The sequence below is a fragment of the Pseudopodoces humilis genome, chromosome 22, assembly GCF_049639895.1.
Source record: "Pseudopodoces humilis isolate 2021_Gansu_Grassland_sample_001 chromosome 22, ASM4963989v1, whole genome shotgun sequence".
Lineage (NCBI taxonomy): Eukaryota > Metazoa > Chordata > Aves > Passeriformes > Paridae > Pseudopodoces > Pseudopodoces humilis.
Window position 1 is genome coordinate 5,537,265 of NC_142221.1, and position 20,986 is coordinate 5,558,250.

At 44.0% G+C, this 20,986-nt stretch overlaps 1 protein-coding gene across 3 annotated transcripts; it reads right to left on the minus strand.

The window, feature by feature from the left end:
* Positions 1-24: 24 nt before the first annotated feature.
* LRRC8A (leucine rich repeat containing 8 VRAC subunit A) lies at positions 25-20,986 on the minus strand. Of its 3 annotated transcripts, none has more exons than XM_088065762.1 (4): positions 20,930-20,986; positions 19,342-19,467; positions 8,345-10,508; positions 25-5,534 (listed from the first exon to the last, which is right to left on the minus strand). In XM_088065762.1, the coding sequence occupies exons 3-4, from the start codon at positions 10,499-10,501 to the stop codon at positions 5,259-5,261; spliced, it is 2,433 nt and encodes an 810-aa protein (XP_087921888.1). In that variant the 5' UTR covers positions 10,502-10,508; positions 19,342-19,467; positions 20,930-20,986; the 3' UTR covers positions 25-5,258. The 3 variants fall into 3 exon arrangements, with proteins under 3 accessions (XP_087921888.1, XP_014111773.1, XP_087921887.1); XM_014256298.2 differs by lacking the exon at positions 20,930-20,986 and adding an exon at positions 20,847-20,915; XM_088065761.1 differs by lacking the exon at positions 20,930-20,986 and adding an exon at positions 20,808-20,844.

Below are 20,986 nucleotides of genomic sequence, written 5' to 3' on the forward strand. Positions count from 1 at the left end.
CACCAAAGAAAGCAGACATAGAAAGAAAATGCAAATGAAAACTTTTATTCTGGTGAAGTGTCCAGTCGTACAAATCTTTCAGAGCAAACAAGAGCAGCCTTCAGTGCTCACAGGGAAGGTGCTGTTGCTCAGCTGCCCAAACAATCCCATGTACAAAGTGAATGTCATGATTCTGAAATGTTACACCAAGTTGCAGGTCCCAGATGCCAAACCACAGTCCTGCTTGTGCATTTACACAATGGGAGTGAACCATGTTTAAGCCATGAGTAGTGACTTATTGAAATGGACACATTTGTCAGCTGTAAAGATGACTCAGGCTCAGTAGCCCCCTTCTCATTAAACCTCCTCCAGAAAAACTCTTCCATTGTCCAATAAAATTCTTTTAAGGGAAACAGAGAGAGGAAGGAATGGAAAATTCCAGGAATCCTAAATTAAGCCTTTGTGTGAACTCACACAAAGTTGACCTTTACCACTGGGGTCTAGCAATTCAAGTGCTGCTACTTCTGAAACCAGATTTTGGATATGAGATTCCTGGAGGATTTCATTCTCCCAAAGCAGCTGAATATTAACCAACTGCCACAGCTGAAGGGAGAAGGGTCTGAATCAAACTTTAATAATCCTAATAAAACTTTAATAATCCTGCCCCATTACAGTTGTGCTTTGTACACTATTAGAATGAGGTAGGACAGAAAACTCACTGTTTTGGCACTTGCTTGGGAAAAGTACATTATCCACTGTAACCAAACAGTGGGGCTAAAATGGAAGAAAAATTTTTAAAGTTAAGTTTAAGCAATAATTTTACTGCTCAGCATCCCCACAGCCTTACCTTAGGTGACTTTCAGAGCAGGTGACTCTGCTTACAGTATGACAATGTTGTCTGGCAGTGAGAAGTCACCCCAGAAGTTAGGAAATCTCTCCATGGTTGAAAGAAAAAGAATCCAAGGGATGAGTTGGCTTCAGGCAGGCACTGCTACAAATACACTCCAGGGAGCAAGTGCCTCTGGGGAGATATTACATTAACAGATCTCTAGAGAAGGCACAGCTATTGATGAGGGGAAAAAAAGTTACTCCTCCCTTGAAAGAGGACTAAAAAAAAGTTTAAAAATCCAAAGAACTCAAACCATGCGAGTTCCATTCTAAAGCAGGAAAAGAGGTAAGGAAAGGAAACAATGTCACAGCCTAGGCATCAATACAATTTGCAACTTTTTTCCAGACAACTCATCCTCTGTAAAGGATGTGTTATTGTTCTCAAAATTCCTAGAATCAATTGTTAAAGAGAGGACAAAAAAAAAGGAAAAAAAAAAGAGGACTTCATGTGTTTCAGCAACAGAAAGCCACTCAATACTATTTACAGTAATGAACACCAAGAACTTTAATTAAAATGGAGTGAGCTAAATGGAGTGCATAAACAGGAATAAGAAAAAATAAAAAATGAGGTAGGATATTAAAAAGAAGTGACAATTAATATGAAAGAACAGCACATCATGAAAGATACCTGTAACAGCTATTTAACCACTCAGACTGACAGAGTAAATTACTTCCAGCTGCTGAATTAACTGTGGATCAAATAATAAAATCAGAAAGTGATCTGAAACAGAACAACTTAAGCTAACATTCCAGTGAATAGTGTCAGAGTACAGCACAATTTTACACATTTAATAGGTTTGGTATTCCTTGCCTTTCAGCTGATTCAAAATAACTAATTGCAACTTATCACTTTTTGGGGTCTTTAGCAGGAAAGGTAAAGTGCATATCACTAACCTTCAATCCTAACATGGGATGAGCATCCTTGTGTTCTCCAAGAACTTGTTCTGCTCAGAAGTGCTATTAAAGGAAACAGGTGGGTTTAATTCAAGTTGCTGTATGGTTTAGCAGCTAATAAATAATCTGGTTTGCTACTGTTTTAAAAAGCTTGTCAGGAGAACAAGACACTGACCAGGGCAGTGATTGTCTGCTTAAACTGAATGCTTTTTGTGAATGCACAGATCTGTGTCAGAAATAAGCTCCCTAAGCTTCAGCCTGATGGAAACTTGAAAGACAATATAGAATATTCACAGATCAAATACTTGCAAGTGAGGATGGATTGTTGATGTAAGGACACCTCTCACAGAATGAGCAATCCAGAAAAGTTTGGGAAGTGACTCGCTCTGCTGTGGGTTGAGTTTTGCAGCAGTCCTCAGTCATAAACATGTTCAGGACTCATGGTCTAGATCCTATCCTCAGTTTTAGAGCTTTTTCCATCTCATCATACAAGACTGATACTCTGGAATCAAAAGGGAGACCAAGCAGCACGTATCAGAAGTAAATACTACATATTGCTGTCTTTCAGAGTGACAATGTATTTGTGTCACCTGTGTTTCCAGTACAAAATGTTATCAGACTGCTCATCCTCATTTTACCACACAGGGAGCTCTCAAGCCCCAGCAGCTATAACCAAGAGAGTTAAGCTTGGATTATTGCAAAAGCAGCACAAAGCTGGCATTTTCATGCATGATCAATATCAGCCTGTCTTGCACTGAGCTTTGCACACCTCGGGCCCAGGGCAGTCTCTACTCAGGAAGCAGCAGGAGCACAGCATTGTATCTTGGTCAGGAATTTGAGGCAGTCCCTCCCTTCTGGCAGAGCAGCCTGTTGTTAACCCATCCTGCTGGGATACAGAGCTGCTCAGGAGGCTTGCAAGCTTCTAGAAGTGCTGCACCACACTTCCAGGAGCTGCTTATAGAAACTCTAACCCAGCTGTGCAAAGTTTAGGTTGTATAACTAAGACCACACCTGGAATCAAGAGTCAAAGCACTCCTCTCCAATGCAGACATCCTGGAGAAATCTCACTGCTCCTGTGAGCCAGGTGAAACTCCCACGGGGTGCTTTGCCCTTTCAGCCCTGCCTGGTCTAAAATACACGTAATAAAACAGGCCTTGAAGAGGAAACAGAGTCCATGTCTCCATTCAGTGGCCATTACTCTCCAGTGTTATCTTTTAGTACAGACTAAGGAAAAAAGTTTCCTTCACCATCCAAACAGCCCCCACATCCACCACAGGGAACTGACTGGAAAACAGCATTGCTGTAGCTAAACCTAAAGCCATTCCTGCTTTACTCAAGAAGCAAAGCTCACCTAGCAATTTCTGTCCTTTCTGTGACCCAAAATGCTCAGACAAATACAAATACAGTCCAATCAGCATCAGTCCTTCCCCATCCTTTCAGCTGTGGCCCCAGCTCTAACACAATTTCAAGACACTAAGCCTATTAGAAGCCAGAAAAGCTTTTACAGTACCTTGCCTCCCAGAGAGAGATTTAATTATACTATCCCCTGGACTGTTTAGATGTTTCATAATAAATGGACTAAGGGAAGCAAGATTTACATTTTTCTTAAAAGCAGTTTTATAAACAGATCTCCTGATTTTAATGTAGCTTTATTTAAGCATCTGAACATCAATTAATCCAGAGTCCAGTTAACATTGTTCATGGTTTCAGCATATTTAGTGTATATATATATATTTCATATTTTACATCTGATGAAGAGAGCCACACTGTGCCTTATTGCCCCAATATCCATGGGATCACCACAAACCAGGTGATAAGCCAGGGCACTCACTGGCAGCTTGTCAGGAATCACTCTGGAGCTGGATGCAGCTTCCCCCTTTGTACACATGGGATGCCTCCAAACTTCTCATGCCCCAGCTTGCAGCACTGCACACCTTGGAGCCAACCTGTTGGTCTGATGCAGATTGTTACAACCAGGACCTGTAGGTCCAGGCACCTCCTCTTCCTTCTGATGGAAAAACGAAGACCTTTGCGTCCTGGAGGCAACTTAACCACCCCACCTTAAGGATACTATAATCAGAAACTGTTACACATTGTCTACCTCTACCAGCCCAGAAGGTTGAGGGGTTTTTTGTCAAATACCACCAAACAGGTTAAACTTGTTTCAGTAAAGGCTGCTCTGTTCCAGGAAGCCAGAAGGGATCAGTCCACAGAGGATTCTCATTCTCCTCCTCAACACTGAGGGAATGAAAAGGGAAGGAAGAAACAGGAGGACAAGGTTTCTTTTCCAGCACCAGGTTCAATCAGCATTAGCCTCTTATTTAGGTCAAGAGGTGTAACAGGAACTGACAGCTGTTAAAGTGAGGGGAACAACAGAAGAGAACGATCAAGCAGCTCTCTAGATTGCATCCATGAAAAACACTGGCAGAGCATCCAACAACTTAATTTAACAACTTAATTGTGGGGGAAGGCAGAATGGGGGACAAGAGATGCAGAGGAAACCCAAATTTCCTCTCCAACCCCATGAGAGCCCCTGACACACTGGCCAGTTGTACATTTCTACTTGATATGCAACAAAATACCAGCAATTAAAAAGTAGCTTGAAACTAAAAGCAGAAGCAACTCAATGCTTCTGAGAGAGTAGATTAGACAGTCCAACTGCTTTTTATCCAGATCTCCCACTTGCACTATAACCATCCATTTCAGAACAGGCTAAAGCCCTGGAATTGTGTCAGTTAGTGCCTCCAGGACATCAGCTGGAGAAGGATGCTGTGATCTACTCACCCGCACAAGTGACTTGAAATCATTACAGTAGTGCAATCTTAAAGGAGCAGATAGTTTGGTTCCTTCTCCAGGGGCAGAGAAGATGGGGAGTGTGCAAAGGGGAAAGAAAATCAGTAAAAAAAAAAGAAAATTCCGCCTTCAAGCAGCTGCGAGATGTTTTTCTCCCAAATCCTAATGCCAGCATCTAGACAAAATCAGCTGTTTGTGTCCCACCCCAACCTGGGGCCTCACTGACTGAGTCAGAGGGCAGCAGTACCAGCTGTCACAGAGATGGAGGTTCAAGAGGTTTCCTTGATTCTCGATCTTTGCCTGCAGGACACTGGACTCCTTTGGTCCCTGACACATATAAGCTCTATTAGGAGCAATGCAGCAATCCCCACATTCGTTTTCTCCTCCATTCAAAGGTCACTTCTCACCAGCACCATCCACCTCACCCCAATTCCTGTCCAGAAGAAGAGCAACACCTCTAATGCCCCCTGGGCCCTGCTCAGAGGCCAATTAATCTGTCTTGATCCTCATCCTGATCCCAAGCCTCCCCCATCCAGCATCTGAGGCAAGAAGCTGACTCATTCAGAGTCATGTTTGTCAAGGACTCCTTGGCCAGTTTTGATAGTGATTGGAGTGGAGAAAGGGGAGCATCTGGGTGAAAGGGGACTGAAATGGCCTTTTGCTTCCTTCTGGTTGATCAGAGGCTCTTCCCTCTTCTCAGGTGTTCAAGCTTGCTCTTTGTCTGCCCTCCACAGGCGCTCTTTGACTTCCAAGGGCAGGGTGTTGAACAGGTCCTCCTCCACCACGAGCCCACTGCGTTTCAGCAGTGGGCACTCTCCCAGCTCCACAGGCAAGCACTCCAGGCGGTTCCCTCGCAGCTCTATCTGTGACAGATTCATCAGCTCTCCCACCCGGGAGGGCAGTGACTGTAGCACGTTGTTTCCCAGGTTCAAGGTTCTCAGCTTCCTGCACTGGAATAGCTCTGGTGGGAGACTCTCAATCTGAAAAAAAAAGAAACCAATCATAGGCAAAGTCACCAGCAGACATGGACACACCTTCACAAGTGACCAACAAGCCAACATGAAGCTCCAAGGTTTACAGAGCCACGGTTTTCACTCATCCACTTCTCCCTTGAGTGAGTTCCTGCTTTCTGAGCTTCCTGCTTTGGGTTCTTCCAACACTATGATTGTATGGATTCCTCTTTCAGACACTGCACTAGTTACAAAAGATCACCAGTGATGGTGGCTAAAGAAGGTATTGCCTCCAAGGTTAGAGGACCAGAAACCTGCTCACAGCTGGCCTATAGTGTCACATGCTTTCATCTGTATTGGCTTCTTTCCATCCCAAATCCTTTATTCTGTCATTGCATCTTAGTTCCTTTGCTTTAAGAAGCCATTCTACAGTTGACATTATACTGAACAAAGACTGGATTTAATCAGGACTTCTGGTTGGGCTGTAAGGTGAGCACGGCCTACATGGGTAGAACTTCCTGGCCCTGAGAACTGGAAATCTTCTTCCATCATTTTTATAGGGCTGTGAAACGTTGCAAAGATTTTCTAGGCTCCAAGTCACAGGGGCTTTTTACAGTGCCAAAATACAAAAACAATGAAGCCACCAGCTGTTAGCTTTCTCAGCACCACCTTCAGGTAAACCATGAAACACTAATTTAATAAGGCTTATTTCTAGCAAATCCTTGTAATAGTCCAGTCCTCCCAAGGAATTTCTTTCTATGGCTAAGGTTTAGCAAACTCTAGGCTAGAAACAAAATGCAACAACTCAGGATTCTCCCCTGAATACAAAGGCTCAGCTTGGAGGCTATTGTTTGCCTTTAAAAGCAAACGTGACTTTTCTAAAACCCAAATTATGTATTGTATCACTCGTGGCTAAATTGGCCTGTAATCCATTCTGAACAAGGAGGAGTCTAAAGAAAAGCCAAGATGAAACCAAACTAATTAGAGACAATTCAATGCAGTCATTGTTACTGGTACTGGAGTGTTTTACAAACAGCAACATATGATCACAGACTCTTGAAAATAATAGTTACTTGAGGGACAAGTATTAGCTTAGGAAGGAAGCAATGTGTTGTAACAGCCTGCTTTCCAGAACAGGACAGTAGTGCCAGCCAGCTCCAGAAGTCTCTATTTACTAAGACTGCTAAGCTAGGAGAGGACATTGGAGATAATCCCTGGCCTTAGGAAGTGCCAGTCTACCAGTTCTTGTATTTCTTGCTGTCACCATTTACTGAGAATAACCAGGCTGTCAGAGCCCCAGTAATTCTGGCTTGCCCAGGTACCTGGAACAGGTTGGCTGTTCCACGGGGTCCTCACCACCTTTTGTTTCCGAACACATGGGAGCAAAGGCTGCTTTAGCCTTACTGTTGTGTGGGTTTTTTTCCAGAGAGAAATGGGTGGTGCCACACTGTGCTGCGGGAAATTGAACTGCCTCTAACTCCTTTCATCCAAGAAATGCTCCACCCCAAAACTGCAGAAAACACACTGCAGATTAACCCTTGGGAAGCTGTGCTAGGAAGGCTGCCAGAAGGCAAATGGTGCAGAATTATCTCAGCTCTGAACAGCAACACACCACAAAGTTTACCAGAGCTTCAGCCACCCACACAAACAGATGCACAACCCTCCAGTGCCAGGAAGCCCCAGTGAGCAGCTGTTCAGCTGGAATTGCTGAATGACTGCCCCTTGTCTGCCCCTACTCTGCAGAAGCACAAGCTTTCAGACACTAATCTCAAAATATGGCTGGAGTTTTAGGAACCCTAATACTGAAATGCATTAGCAATTAAATACTTGATTTGAGAACAGTTCTGTGAAAAGCAAAACCACAATCAAGCTGTTCTGTGTCTCTCACAAGCAAACTGGCAGTGTTCAGGCAGAAACAGATCTTGCCAATCAAGGAAGGACCTTGATGTTTGACAGTGAAAACTAGCACTGCTCCAGGACAATTCTGCTTGGTCCCAGAAGAAACCAGAAGCACCTAATTATGTCTGTCTGCAATTTGTACTTATATTAGAGGCTCTTTCAACTTTGATAATGAACTCAAAGGGAAAAAGAGAGTCTCCCAGGAATTTGCAGACAAAATGAATGAAAGCTGCAGCTTTGTCAGACATGGTAAATGAAGTCTCCTTAGTCTTAAACAAAGGAACAAAAAACTAGACATGGATATAGTTTGCTTTAAGCAAATAAACACCCTCCAACACAAGCCAAGAAACAGCTTATGGTAATCAGGCAGCAGAGCACACTTGGTCACCCTCTGTAATCTGCCCTGCACTTAGAGTGAAACAAAAAGCACATATTTACAAGACCAAACTATGGAACATCCCCTGCAAACTCCTTAGAGTACCAAAGTATTCCAAGGAAAGCTGTAAGCCAGACATGCATTGCCTATATGGTTGCTCCCATAGTGTACGTACATGTCTGAAGTAAGACAGGTTTAAGCACATAGCTTAAATTAAGACTACAGTTTCCCAGATCTCCATTTTAAGCCCAAAATCAATGTCAATCTAGAGACTACATGTTTCCAATTGCAGAGAAACAACTGATTTGCAGGGTTTCTAAACAGCCTCTAACTGGCACTTGGAAGCAGTCTCACTTAAGAGAGGAAATGCAACAGAACAAGGACTCTTGGAAGACAGGCTTGCCCTGGAGCTATCTGCAATGTTTGGCCTTAGATAAACCCTTTTGAGAGATAGAAAAGCAGTGCCAGTCATATCCACAGACCATTGTAGCATGTTTAATCACACAGATAACAGAAGCGCCAGTGCCATTTCCTCTCACAGCAACTCAGCTCTTTGATCACTTACCCTGTTGGCTGTCACAGCCAGATTCTGCAGGTTTTGAAGAAGTCCAACGTCTGGTGGTATGAAAGTTAAGTTGTTGTGGCTGAGATCCAAGTACCGAAGTTTTCGGCAATAGAAGAGCTGGGTAGGGATCTTTTCTATCTTGTTACGGTTCAGGTAAAGGCGTTCTAAGTTGGTCAGGTTGCCTATCTGCATGGGGATGTAGGCAATGTGGTTGTACCACAATTTAAGGCAAGTGAGACGATGTAAGTGCTGGAAGCTGATGATTTCCTCAATGGTCTTTAGGTTGTTGTCCTTCAGGTCTATTTCCTGCAGATTGTGGAGGCTAAAGATAGAGTGAGGAATGCGTTCCAAGTCACACCGGATCAGCTCAAGCTCTGTCAGGTTGACCATCTTCTTAAGGCTGTTGAGGACAATGAGCTTGGTGCCCTCATTGTTGATGGAAAGCTTCTGAAGATGCACACCAACATCTGTCACCACCTGCGGCAGCTTGGTGAGGTTACTCTTCATCCTCAACACCTTCAACCTTTTCAGCTCTCTCAGTCCATCTATCACAATGTACCGGTTGTTTTCAGCGCTCAAATTCCCTGTCAGGTGAAGCTCCTCTAGTGTCTTCAGGCTATAAATCCAAAGAGGAATCTCCTTAATGTCTGTGAACTTGATGTGGAGAGATTTCAAATTCTCCCTCAAGAAGGCAAGGGCTGGGGCCTCAATTTTGGCAGCTGTGTGGTAGAGCCACAGTTCCTTAAGGCTGGTGAGCTGAGCAATGCTGGGGGGAATAGTGACATCAGGGATAAGCTCCAGCTTCAAGACCTCCAACTCAATGAGGTCAAAGACTGTGTCAGGAATGCCACTCAACATGAAAAGATGCAATTCCAGCTTATCCTGAGAGTTTTTGGTGATCCTCTGGCGTAGTTTCTCCAAAGTCCACTCATTGTTGAGGTTCAGCTGCCGCAATTTGTTCTCACTCACCTCTGACAGAAAGACAGCAAAGCGCTTGGAGTAGAGGGGGTCGTACTGATCGATCAGATGGAGCATAAAAGCAAAGTCATTTTTCACATCAGGGATGTCACTGTAACTGCTCTCCTCCCGGATGGACTCAAAGGAGTATTTCTTGAGAGACCGCCTCAACATCCACCACAGTGTGTACATGCAGATCAAACCATAGAAAATCACCAGACTGATGTAGAAAGAAGCCAAGATTTTGAAGAGAGTGGCCAAAGGATGAGCACAGCGGTACATCCTGTAGCCAGTCAAGCTCTCAATGTCCACTTTACAGTCTACATCAAATGTTATGTTGTTGACATAGTACACAGTATAGCAAATTATCAGAATGAACTTGATTACTTTGATTATAGTCTGTCTCATGTACAGGCGATAAACTATGTCTCCCTCTTCCACATGAGTACGGAACTTTTTCACTTTCTCAAAGAGTGCTTTGGCTTGCTCACCTTCCTTTTTGTCCAAGACACCAGTCTCAGACCTGTCCACAATCCCTTGCTCAATTCGAGACTTTGTTCTCTGCAGCATGGGAACAGTGGCTTCCACATCCTCACTGACCGTGGAGGATTTCTTGTCCATGGAGCCATTCATTTTTCCAAATGCTGGTTTGGTATCACTCTCTTCCACCACTGTCTCAGACAATGCTCTCGTTGTCCATGGAGAGTCAAAACACTTAAGCAAAATAGACACAAAATGCTCCAGCTTGGAGCTGGTCCTTGGGAACTTGAACCAGAAGTTGCTACAAGCTAGAAAGATGAGGGTATGTAGCAGCACTAGATAAGGAAAATACTTGGCAAACCAGTGAAGACGGTTCTCGTAACACACCGCATCCACATAGTTGTACTGGTGCCGGTCCAGATCATATCGGATCCCTGTAGGCCCCGAATCAGCAGAGGGAACAAGACTAGTGTTGTAGTAGGTACGCTCGGGGGCTGCTGTTGTCCATCCCCTGACAGAGTCATTGCAAGAGTCTTTGGTAACCCATTTACAGGGCAAACAAATCATTTTGTCCTGGGTGACCTGCAGCGTCCCTCCGAACACGGCGATCATCAGCATCACTATGGAAATGTAGTCTGTGAAGACGTCCCACCACGGCTTCAGGATGCGATAGGCTGGCTGAGTATCAGCGAAGTAGCGCAGCTCGGTGACTGGAATCATGATTCACCTGGAAGCAAACCAGAAACAGCTTAAAGGGTTTTGTTCTGCTCTTCAAGAGGGCATGAGAAAACACATGTTAAGTGCTGGCATTGCAAAATTGAGATTAGCCAAGATGCAATTTCAAGTAACTGTGAGACAAATGAATGAGGCTGCTTGTGAGTCATTTGTTGCAGCCCAGGCAGTGGAGTTTGTTCAGCCTTCACTGACAAATTGTCATAAAACCTCAGAACTGGTACTTATTGCTAACAGTCTGTGGGATAAAAGGCACTTAAAGAAAGCTCACAGGGCAAATTTAACTCACTTGACCAGACCAGTATTAGGAAATTTCCTGTTTTATCTAGGGATTTTATTTCAGGGATGAAGGAATTTGTCAGCACTGTTAGAAGTGATAAAATCTACACACAGAGCAATTTATCATTGCTTTGTTACTGCTTCTACATAAAATTCTGCATATGGCTGGTTCTCAGACTGAAGGGCCAAGGAAAACGATCTACATACAATACAGTTATGTTTCCTATAACCACTTCACTGAGGCAACTCATTATGACATTCAAAGTAAGCTGGAAAAGAGAACAAACATTGCTCAATATCATGACTTTTCCAAGTAAGTAATTTTGGCTTCCCTCCTGTTAATTCTCCAAGGAAAGATTAGCTACTTGCCTTTTGATAAATTCAGTACTGAAATACTGTAGCAGCTGGGTTTTTGCCTTACTTCAGAAACAGAAAAAGGGGGAAATATTCTTCAAATTACTTTCTTCACCTAGAGTTCATCCCAGCTGGGATTTAAGTGTCAAAGGGAACCAAAAGATTCTGGGAAGCACAGGCCTGATGGCAGTGCTTGTTAAGTCCTTCAGACTTGCAGATGGAACTTCAAGTATGCTCTTCAACAAGCCATAGAAAGTCCCAAAGTATGACTGATCCATTGATAACGGATAAATCACAAATTTTCTCTATTTGACAGGTAACACAGAAGAACATGGAGTCACTAACTCATTCTAATGATGGTGAAAAAACAGTAATACCACAAGTTCAGGAGCAAGACAAGCACTAATCTTACAGTTATTTTGAAACTCACACAACTCAAGTATAAAGAAGAACACAAAAATTCAATCATGTTACCCAAAGCCATAAGATTTCATTTGTACAGACAGTCCAACAAGTCCTGGGGGGCTGAAAGCTCAATATCACTGGCTGGGACAAAGCCTTCTATGACAAGGGGAGTGCCCTACCTGCTTTGGTAGAATTCAAGTTTTTATTTAAAATTAATTTCAGTCACTGAATTGCAAAGACAGACTTTCCTAACACAAACTCGAAAAGCACCACATTCCCTAGAGACACTAAATACAGAACTCTATTCTTCGGTTTGCTGTTTACAACAATAAACAGTCCAATGACAGCTTTGGCTCAGTGCTGCTTGGGAAGGTTTCAAGCAACTACAGGTGGTAGAGTGATAGATCAAAACCATTCCTCAAGTAATGTTTTTCCTTCTGCCCATTCAGGTCCAACACTACATTAGTCCATCACAAAAGACAGACTGGGGAATTGCCACTTTTTTTTTTTTTGAGTGTGTAATTTTAAGAGAAAAAGTGGCACTACCATCTAGTGAATTTGTCTAGAAATCTCTGAATTTTTCTAGAAATTCAGTAAAACAATGAACAGCAAATCTATTAATGATCAACCAGTAAAGTCACAAACAAGGGATGAAAACAGCCATCTAGAGCACAGTCAGGGGAAAAAAATGTCCTGTAGGACTGCAGAGCCCCTGAGAAGTGGCTGACACACCTAAGCAGAAAGAATTGCACTAAACAGGGCAGGAGAATTGTGCACCCACAGGGGAGGGAGCAGGCAAAGCTGAACTTCTGGACAGCAGCTGAGCAGCCAGAGAAGAGTGACAAGGTTTTCAAAGCCTCTCTCCCAGCCCTGTGACTACCTTGCTGCAAACCCTAGGCAAGGCATTTCAGCTTCCTCTTCAGAATACATCTGCCTCAGAGAGGGGAGAGCCCATGTGCAAGATACATTTTGGAAAATCTGTCTGTGCGTACTACAGAAATAACTACAGGATAAAGCAGGGTACAGAAGCTCTTTCTGCACACCAGAACAACTGAAATGAATCCAGCAGTTAAACAGCTATTCATGAAAGAACCTATTCCTTCTACTCCATATCAAGGGGGAAAAATGTTTATCTCTTTCCTCTTGCCTTGATACCACTTCTCCTCAAAGATCCTTCCTGCTTCCTCCTTCATCCCTCTTGGTAGAGAAACTTGTAGTAAGTATCAGATCCTTCTTAGTAGGACTATGAAACTGGTATGATCTCTTCAGGAACTGGGGTCTCACAACATTTGCAAACATGAGTTGTAGTGTTGGGTTTATTCATTTTGCTCAATCCAGAAAATGCCTAAATTATTTCTTGTAAGAAATGAACCTTCTACTCACTTTGATTTGTAGCTCAGGACACATAGGAAGGAAACCAAAAAGAGATTAGCACAGCTGGCTCCCTAATTCTGCTTACCAGTTACAGTGGGGTAGGAAATCCCCCTTTACACTGTGCACTTACAAGACAGCTAAAAAAAAAATCATGAGCATCTCTTGAGAACCTATTACAGTTCAGTGTCAGCAATTAATAGGGTGGAGCAGGAAATCTCCTGCCTCCCAGGAACAATGACAGGGGCACAAGAGGAAGAAAAGAACATTGACAGCAAATTCCCACTTCTGGCAGCAGTGGAGACCCCATTCAAGTCCAAAAGAGGAACAATAAAACTAGGGTCCACCTTTGCAGGAGCTGGAATTTGCTATCTTATCTAACCTTATTCCAAACATCTGCAGTAAAATAGAAAAGTAGCCAGCAAAAACTTGAAAAAGTATATTGGGAAAGTCACATCCCTCCTCACCCAGATTCCCTGTGCACACAATCCAATTCTAATTCCTCATGGTTCTACAGGATCTTGTCATCAAATGTCATCTTTATTTTGTGAACTCCACCTTGTAATCATTTTAGAACACAACTCTTGTTGCAACAATTCTCCATGCTGGATTAGAGCAGTTTTGCTGCTGGGGTGGATAACAACAGCAGACTACAAGTCAGATTCTCAGGGGTCATCTCTGTCACTTGGTTCTCCCATGCACAGAAGGATTCTTCCCACAAGGACTGGGATTTCCACCACTCTGTAGGAAGAAAACATGCAGGTAGCTGGAACACCAGCTCTCCCAACACAGGCAGTAGAACAAAGGGATTTACATGGAGGGTATCATTCTGGCATAGGACTGGGAGCAATCCTTACATGAAGAAAGCTGGCCAGAAATAGTTATCTGCCTTCTGACCAAAAGCAGACCAATATCCCCAGGACCAGCACAAAGGAGATTTCAAGCTTCTGCTCTTTTTAAGAGTTGAATTCCAGGACGCTTTGTCAGCAGCAAAATAGTCACGGTGAAGAAGCTTTATTTGCTAAGTCACTTCTATCACACAGCCTCACCAAGGGCTAAGCACAGAACACCTGAACTGAGTTTATGGACAGGAACTGCTATGGAAAAGGAAGTTCAGTGTCAGAGCAGTGTTGGTGAAGAAGGATCCAAGCTCCTTAGCTTATATTTCAAATTGCAGAGCCTTCCAGCTGGAGCTCAGGAACAGGCAATGTATTTGCAGTGTAGTTACCTCTGCCACAGGGAAGTCATCAATACTGAGATTTTGAAAGAGTGCTTAAGTTTAAGGACAAGTTGACTTCACTAAACTTGCATAAGCTGATACATCAAAACTTCTCTGTCTAAACTCCTGTCAATTTATAAGACACATAAGAAAGTAAGTTTTCCAAGGGTACAATTAAATAGACAGGCTTTGGAAAGGGGTCAAAGGAGAGAAATCTTGCAATTGGCTGTCCCAAAGATGTTTCAAGCTTTGCACTCTACAGACCTTTCCTTGCTACCACACAGTCCCTGAGCAGTCCCTCATCCCCTGCCCTCTCAAAAATTACTTTACATTGGAGGATTTCAGCTACACCAAGCAACACTACTTTGAGTTTTTCTGTATCTAATATAGAACCAACTCAGGACAGTTTAGAGTGGCAACATCTGAGACTGTTCAGCAAAAGATCTGAATGCTGAACCCTCAATGTCATACAGCAGGATCAATCCAGCCTAGATAAATATGCTCCAGAAATATTTACGCATTCCATGTTTGGCTACTACATACCCCTTCAGGGCCTGCAAATTCAGGATGCAGATTTGCATCCCACCAAGGGCCATTCCTCCCTCAGCCTGTTGGGCACAAGCCTACAGCCTCCCCACTAATGCTGAACAGGCCAACCCAAGTGAAGGAACAGGAGTTCCAGACTTACATAACCAGCCTGCCAAACCTACCCAGCCTTCAGCCAACCATAAGCATCACCAAGTACTAATCCTATGTTTCACCAAACACACCTGGAGGAGAAAGATAATCACTCATGTTGGAATAACAGGGACATTCTGAACAAACCACACCTACACAGTAAAACCAGTCAGAAACAAGATTAAACGAATCTAACTGACAAATATCATAAAAGCAGCAAGTAACTTCTTAAAGGCTGACAGACCTGAGAGCATGAACACTTCCCACAAACCACAGTTATTAACAGAGTAACTAGTCTGTAGTTTAGACAGTTCCTTTATCCAAAACCATTTAATTTCAAAAACTGAAGATTGACCTATTGTCAACAGACACCTAGCTGAACAGTGCTTCAAATTCCTGCCTGCAGCTGCTGACCAGCACATCCAGCTCAGGACAGAGTGAACAGAAACAACATCACTGCTCTGTTTCACTGGCCAGTTTGTCAGCTTGACTCATCATTGCTGAATACTTTATCCAGCCTCCTCTTTTCTGTTGGCCATTCTGTTTCTTACAAAGCTAGTGGCCAAAAAGCACTTATATGCACAACCTCAGGACACACACAAGAATGCACAAACCTCCTTGATTTGAAGAAAATTCTCACCTTTAGTCGCATGTAGCTTTCAAGTGAATCAGTATCACGAAATAGTTCTGGGTAAGTAGACATGGATGAATTTTATGTTGAATCTTGCAACCCTTTAGTTTCGTCTACACATACTTTTAACTACCAGTTGATTTTATTTTAAGATTGTGGACTGCAAAGCACAAGTCAAGTGACTGAATTCTGTTGACACAATTTCTTACCTCTCAGAAGCCCAGAGAAAGAGGGAGTTGTTCAAGTGCTGACAGCATCAGAGGTGGATAAAGGAAATAAAAGCCTTGATGCTTTCAATACTACAGCCCTGATTATTAACGAGCTACAACACGTTACAGTAAGTTTTCAACAGAGCAGAGCTTCACTCCTCAGCAAGCTGCCACCTGAAATCCTAAAGAAAGGCATGACACAGAGCTCTTTGTTCAAAAATCAGGAAATGCAAGAGCTTACTAGGCAGAAATGGGACTGGGAATTTATGTTTCTCCTCCCCCATGTTTATTAGGTCCAGAATTAAGAGGGGAAAAAAAATGAGGCTGAAAACAGAGCTGCTTTCAGGCACCCCTCAGAAAACCTTCCAAGCTCAAGGACAGCCATGTGATCAACTGGAAAAGCCCAAGACATGAGATGGGAGAATGCAAGTTGTTTTGTCCTTTGCTGCTTAGAACAAAACAGCAGTGAAGCCAGATGCCAAAGCCCTAAATAACCATTATCCCTGTATCAGGCCCCATCCACCTTACAAAGATAAGCCCCTCCTGTGGGACAAAACATCTTCTGAGGCAGAGAAGTGAAGATGATCACTAGATGATCTTTAAGGTCCTTTCTAACCCAAACCACTCTATGATTCCATGTCAAGTTAAAAGGATCATTTATCATTTAGACAAGGAGAGTGGTGGAACAGCAGCTGCCAGAACTTACACTCCTTTCTCAGTAAACAGGCAGTGAACCCAACACTGAGAACAGGGTAAGGTGGTTTTCACAACGTTCAGCCCCACCCAAGCCACAAGACACAGCAAGATGAAGTGGCTCCATCACATTGTCTTTACTGAAGTTCATTAAAAAGAATAATCCACTACCCACCACCTAATGGGGGTAGTATTTTATCATCTTTACAGCTATCCATTTGTTGACTCTTTCTGTCAGATCCAAGACTGTCAGACTTTAGTGCAACAACTCCTGTTTACCATCACACAACCACACGTGTCCTGACAAGTACAGGGAAGAACAGCTGCACCACCAGAACAATCCATGCTAGACTTGGCTTGGCCTGATGCATTTGCTGCCTCCTGACAGTCTTTTGCCCCATCTGAGCACAGTCTGCAGTTACCAGTATCACTGACACTTGAGGCAGGAACTGTGTGCTGGTGTTGTAAATTTAAGTGCCATCAGATGACTTGCATCATTAATGTAAACCAGACTAAAATGCCTGTGTCAGCTTATAAATTATGAATGTACATGGCCACAGGCTTCCTATCCAAAATTAATTTTCTCTTTGCCACAAGAAAAATACTTCAAGGACAGAGCATTGAAGCCATCTTGGAAAAGTATGACTGACTTCTTCCAACAGGACACAATGAAGCAGTCCCTTGTGCTGCCGAATACAAGTGAATGAATTAATTCTGTTAGTAACTACTCAAGAATGCCAGAACAGCTCAAAGCACCTCACCAGATGCAGGAGAGGGCTCTTCAGCACTTAACTCCAGCACCAAGAGCTGGAGCAACCAGCTATTCTCAGTTCTCCATGGGAAGGGTAGACAGAGCAAAGCTTTGGCATAACCAACAACAGATAAGAAATCAACACTAAATTCAAAGTGAGCAGAAGTGAGGATAACTTAATTCATTGTTGACAGACTGCCACAACATGCACGAATCCATGGGCGTTACCACAGCTATATTCAAGCTCCAAGAGATGAGCCAGTCAGGATGAAAGACAACACAGACAAGAGCAACACAAAACAATTAAGATATCAACTATCAGCACACTAATATTTTGCCTCAGTCTGAGCAAAGAGAAGCAAGTACCTTTTCATATATTCCCTATAAGGCTTGCCCTCAGGACCACCAGCCCCAAAACTGTGACAGCTCAGAACATCTTCTGACTGTATTAATTAATAAAGAACAGACCACCTCACCCTGCATCATCAAGGCCTGATAAAACCACAGCTCTAAAGGAGAACCTGTTAACTGGTCCAGCACACATCTTTACTGTGCACAGAAGTAGGCTGAAGCTCCAGGAGCAGCAGTCACCAGAGGAGCTTTGTGTATTGCCAAGGTAATTTTATAGCAGAAGTTAACAATGTTTGGTACACAAGGTGAGGGCAGCACTGTTACTTCAGCAAGGGGGTCAGGACTGAATAGCTTTTAGTTTCAAAAACAGTTTCACAGCAACAGGAAGGGCAGATATAACCCAGCTATAGGAACTGGATTTCTAGTTGCAATACAAGATACTTGTACCACTTCAGCTGTTTAAGAAAAAAGCTGCTTGGAAGCATTCAAGATACACTCTCCAAAGCATGTGGACTGCTGAATGCCTGTTCGTTATTAGTGTGCCTATACTAAACTGAGGCTGGGTTTGAAAACACTTGTAAAAATGCACAAAGGGAGACTCACTACACTGTAGCTTAAGACTGAATTTTAACCATTACCAAAACAATAGTTGTGCACACTCCTCCTCACTTTAATGAGCTCCACACGAAAACCCTAATAAACCCTTTGCCAGCACCACTCACCAGATAGTGAGTGAGTGAGATACCAGTTTATGAGATACCAGTTAAGCTCAAACACAAAAAGGCTTGCTTCTAAAGTACTCTTAATGAGCAAAAACCTTCTTTAGTATGTGAAAAAAAACACATAAAGGCTTCTAAAAAGCCTGCTCTAATCACACAGCAATAATTTGATACATGACCTCCAATGCTTATTTAATTTTTTTTTAATACCATCAGGGACCCCCAAACCACAGACCATCTCTCTGACTGCCTGCAGCAGTTACTAGAATGTAACCAGCTTCAGGCACTCACATCTCAAGCATGGCAATATTAGCTTTTAACATACGGCTTCTGGCATGCTTTAAGGAAATATTTATGCATGTTGTCTTTGACCTACAAGAATTAAAGGAGTTTTCAAATACCATGACAAGGGGAAAAAAAAAACCAAAAAAACCCCAAGAAAAGTCAATGAACTGCCAGAATACCATACAAGCCTTAGGGGTTTCTTTTATTCTGGAATCAACACACTGCACATCCCTGCTCTGAACACAGCCAAGCTGGACAGAATTTCCTATCTGGAAGATGGGCACAGAATTCTGAAATCCCTTAAATCACTGTGCCAGTGCAGAACCAAGGAAGCTGGAAGATTCCTACAACTAGTTTGTTTTCTGCCATTGCCTAACTGACACCTACGCACATGGCTGTGAGTGCTGGGAAAAACTGTCTGGAAATGCCTATAGAGGAGGACCATCACCCCACGGGAAATGGAAGTGCACCCACCAAACCTAACAGCTCTTCCTATTTCTCAGCTGCATTCCCTTCAGGCAGCAGTCACCAAAACATTTACTGGGCAGCCTCTGTATTTACTGTTACATGCAGTGAGAAGTCAGGGTTTACATGGCTAAGAGTTAGTTTTATAGGTGACTGTATACAGTTATATTCTACTTTGGACAAGGCTCAGTTCCTTTGTCATCTCCAAGCTGGCTAAGGGCTCCCAGAATTTAATTAACACCACCACAATTAAATACCACCACTCTCCCCACCAGTGGGGACCAAGAGGTCTGACCAACCGCCCTTCCTCCATATCAGTTATCTCATGCACTGTGCTTTCCATCTATGTTTAAGCAGGACCCTGGTCTTTTTTTTTTTTTTTTGGCTTGACCACTCAGAGCTGGCCCAGAGCCCTCACCTTGCAGCAGGGTTCTGCTATCTGCACGTCAGTTCTCTGTGCTGGAAGTGGCTGATATTCCTACGTGCCAGATCCCGAGCGAGTGCTGAAGCGCTGCACTCCCCACAAGCCATGGGAACAGTTTCCCTGAAATGAAAAACCAATAATCAGCAAAAAAAGAGGGGATCGAGTTCACAGAGGGACATGTAAAAGTTCAGCAAACAGAATCTAAGAAGCAACAAACAATTCAGAGGGTCACTGGGAGCCAGAAAGAGACATGCTGATACCTAGAAACACAACAAGAACACTAGGAGCCAAGCAGAACTCTTAGCAGGAAGGAATTTCCAGGATCTGTTATTCTAACAGAAGTTACCAAAAAGCAGGCGTTGCAGACCCAGCCAAAAGAGATGCTGAATACCAATATCACAACTAAGCCTACACAAGAAGAGACAGAACAACAAATCACTGTCAGATAGGGAAAGGGATGACTTTACTGCCTATTTTCTAGTCTGAAAAGCATGATTCATTTTTAAATGTTACTATCAGGAGTATCAGAAAGCATAGATCACACTCCTAACTACTCCAGATTCAAGCAACTGCCCCTTCCGTCACAACACGGGTCTTCTTGAAGTAGAAGCAATTTAGCATCATCAACAAAAATTACAGCAGGGTTGGGTTGTTTTTTTTTTTCCTTGCTTCCTGCATGTCAGCACGGGGCATGGGAAAACAGGCAAGGGAGCAGATCCTTAGAGGGATCTCCCAAGCATCCAGCCTCCCAGCCATGTAGGAGAGGACTGCAGAACATCGGAGAGCATTCTCAACAACAGGAAAAAATTAAAAAGAAGCGAAATCAGTGTGAGAAAGTCCAACCCCATAATGCTGAAGAAGTCCGAGGGTTCATTCCTCTCGATCCCAAAGTTACTATTCGGGCTGACAGATCTTGAAGCAACACCCTCCCTGAAAACCAAAGCTATTGCATTTTAGCCGTACCACAGTGCCGCAAAGGCAGCAGCACTAGGAGGGGAGGACTCTCTGACCTTCTCCCCGCTCCAGGCAATGGGCACCAGCCTCAACCCAGCACACCGCGGCAGCAGCCCCCACCACTACACCACAGCTTTCCGGACACAGAAAGAAACATCCTCGGGGAGATATAAATAAATCCCATCGCGCTTCCGTCTGCAGGTAACAAACAGCGGAGTCCTCCCCTCGCTGGGGGAACACTGCGCACACCCCGGCCCTGCCTTGCCCCACAGACGGGGCGCGGACCCCCCTGCCCTGGGCGGTGTGAGACCAGGGACGGCGGGACACGGAGGAACCGAGTCGCTGCCGAATTACTCAGCAAATCCTTCCTGCTTGCCGCTTCCGAGCCCCCTCAGCCAAGCCCCCCCCGACCCGGCGTCCCACCGCATCCCCTCCGGGACACCACCCCACAGGGGGACACGTCCCCACAGCCCGCCCGAGGCGTGAGGGGAGTGCGGCACACCCACCTGCCCGCCACGGCCGTGAGGGGAACCCACCACACCCACCTGCCTACGGCGCCCACCCTCCCTCACGCCGCTCCGGCGCCTTTTGTCCGCCCTGCCCGCAGCGGCCCCACCCCGGATCTGACCTCACCCGGCCGGCACTGCTACCATCGCCCGTCGCCGCCATCTTGGGGGTGGGCACG

Bases quoted from the DNA above. Each gene is read 5' to 3' on its own strand.
- LRRC8A (XM_088065762.1), bottom strand. From the start codon at position 10,501: ATGATTCCAGTCACCGAGCTGCGCTACTTCGCTGATACTCAGCCAGCC. The intron at 5,535-8,344 runs GTAAGTGATCAA...TTTTTTTTTCAG, and splicing joins TGGCTGTGACAGCCAACAGG to ATTGAGAGTCTCCCACCAGA.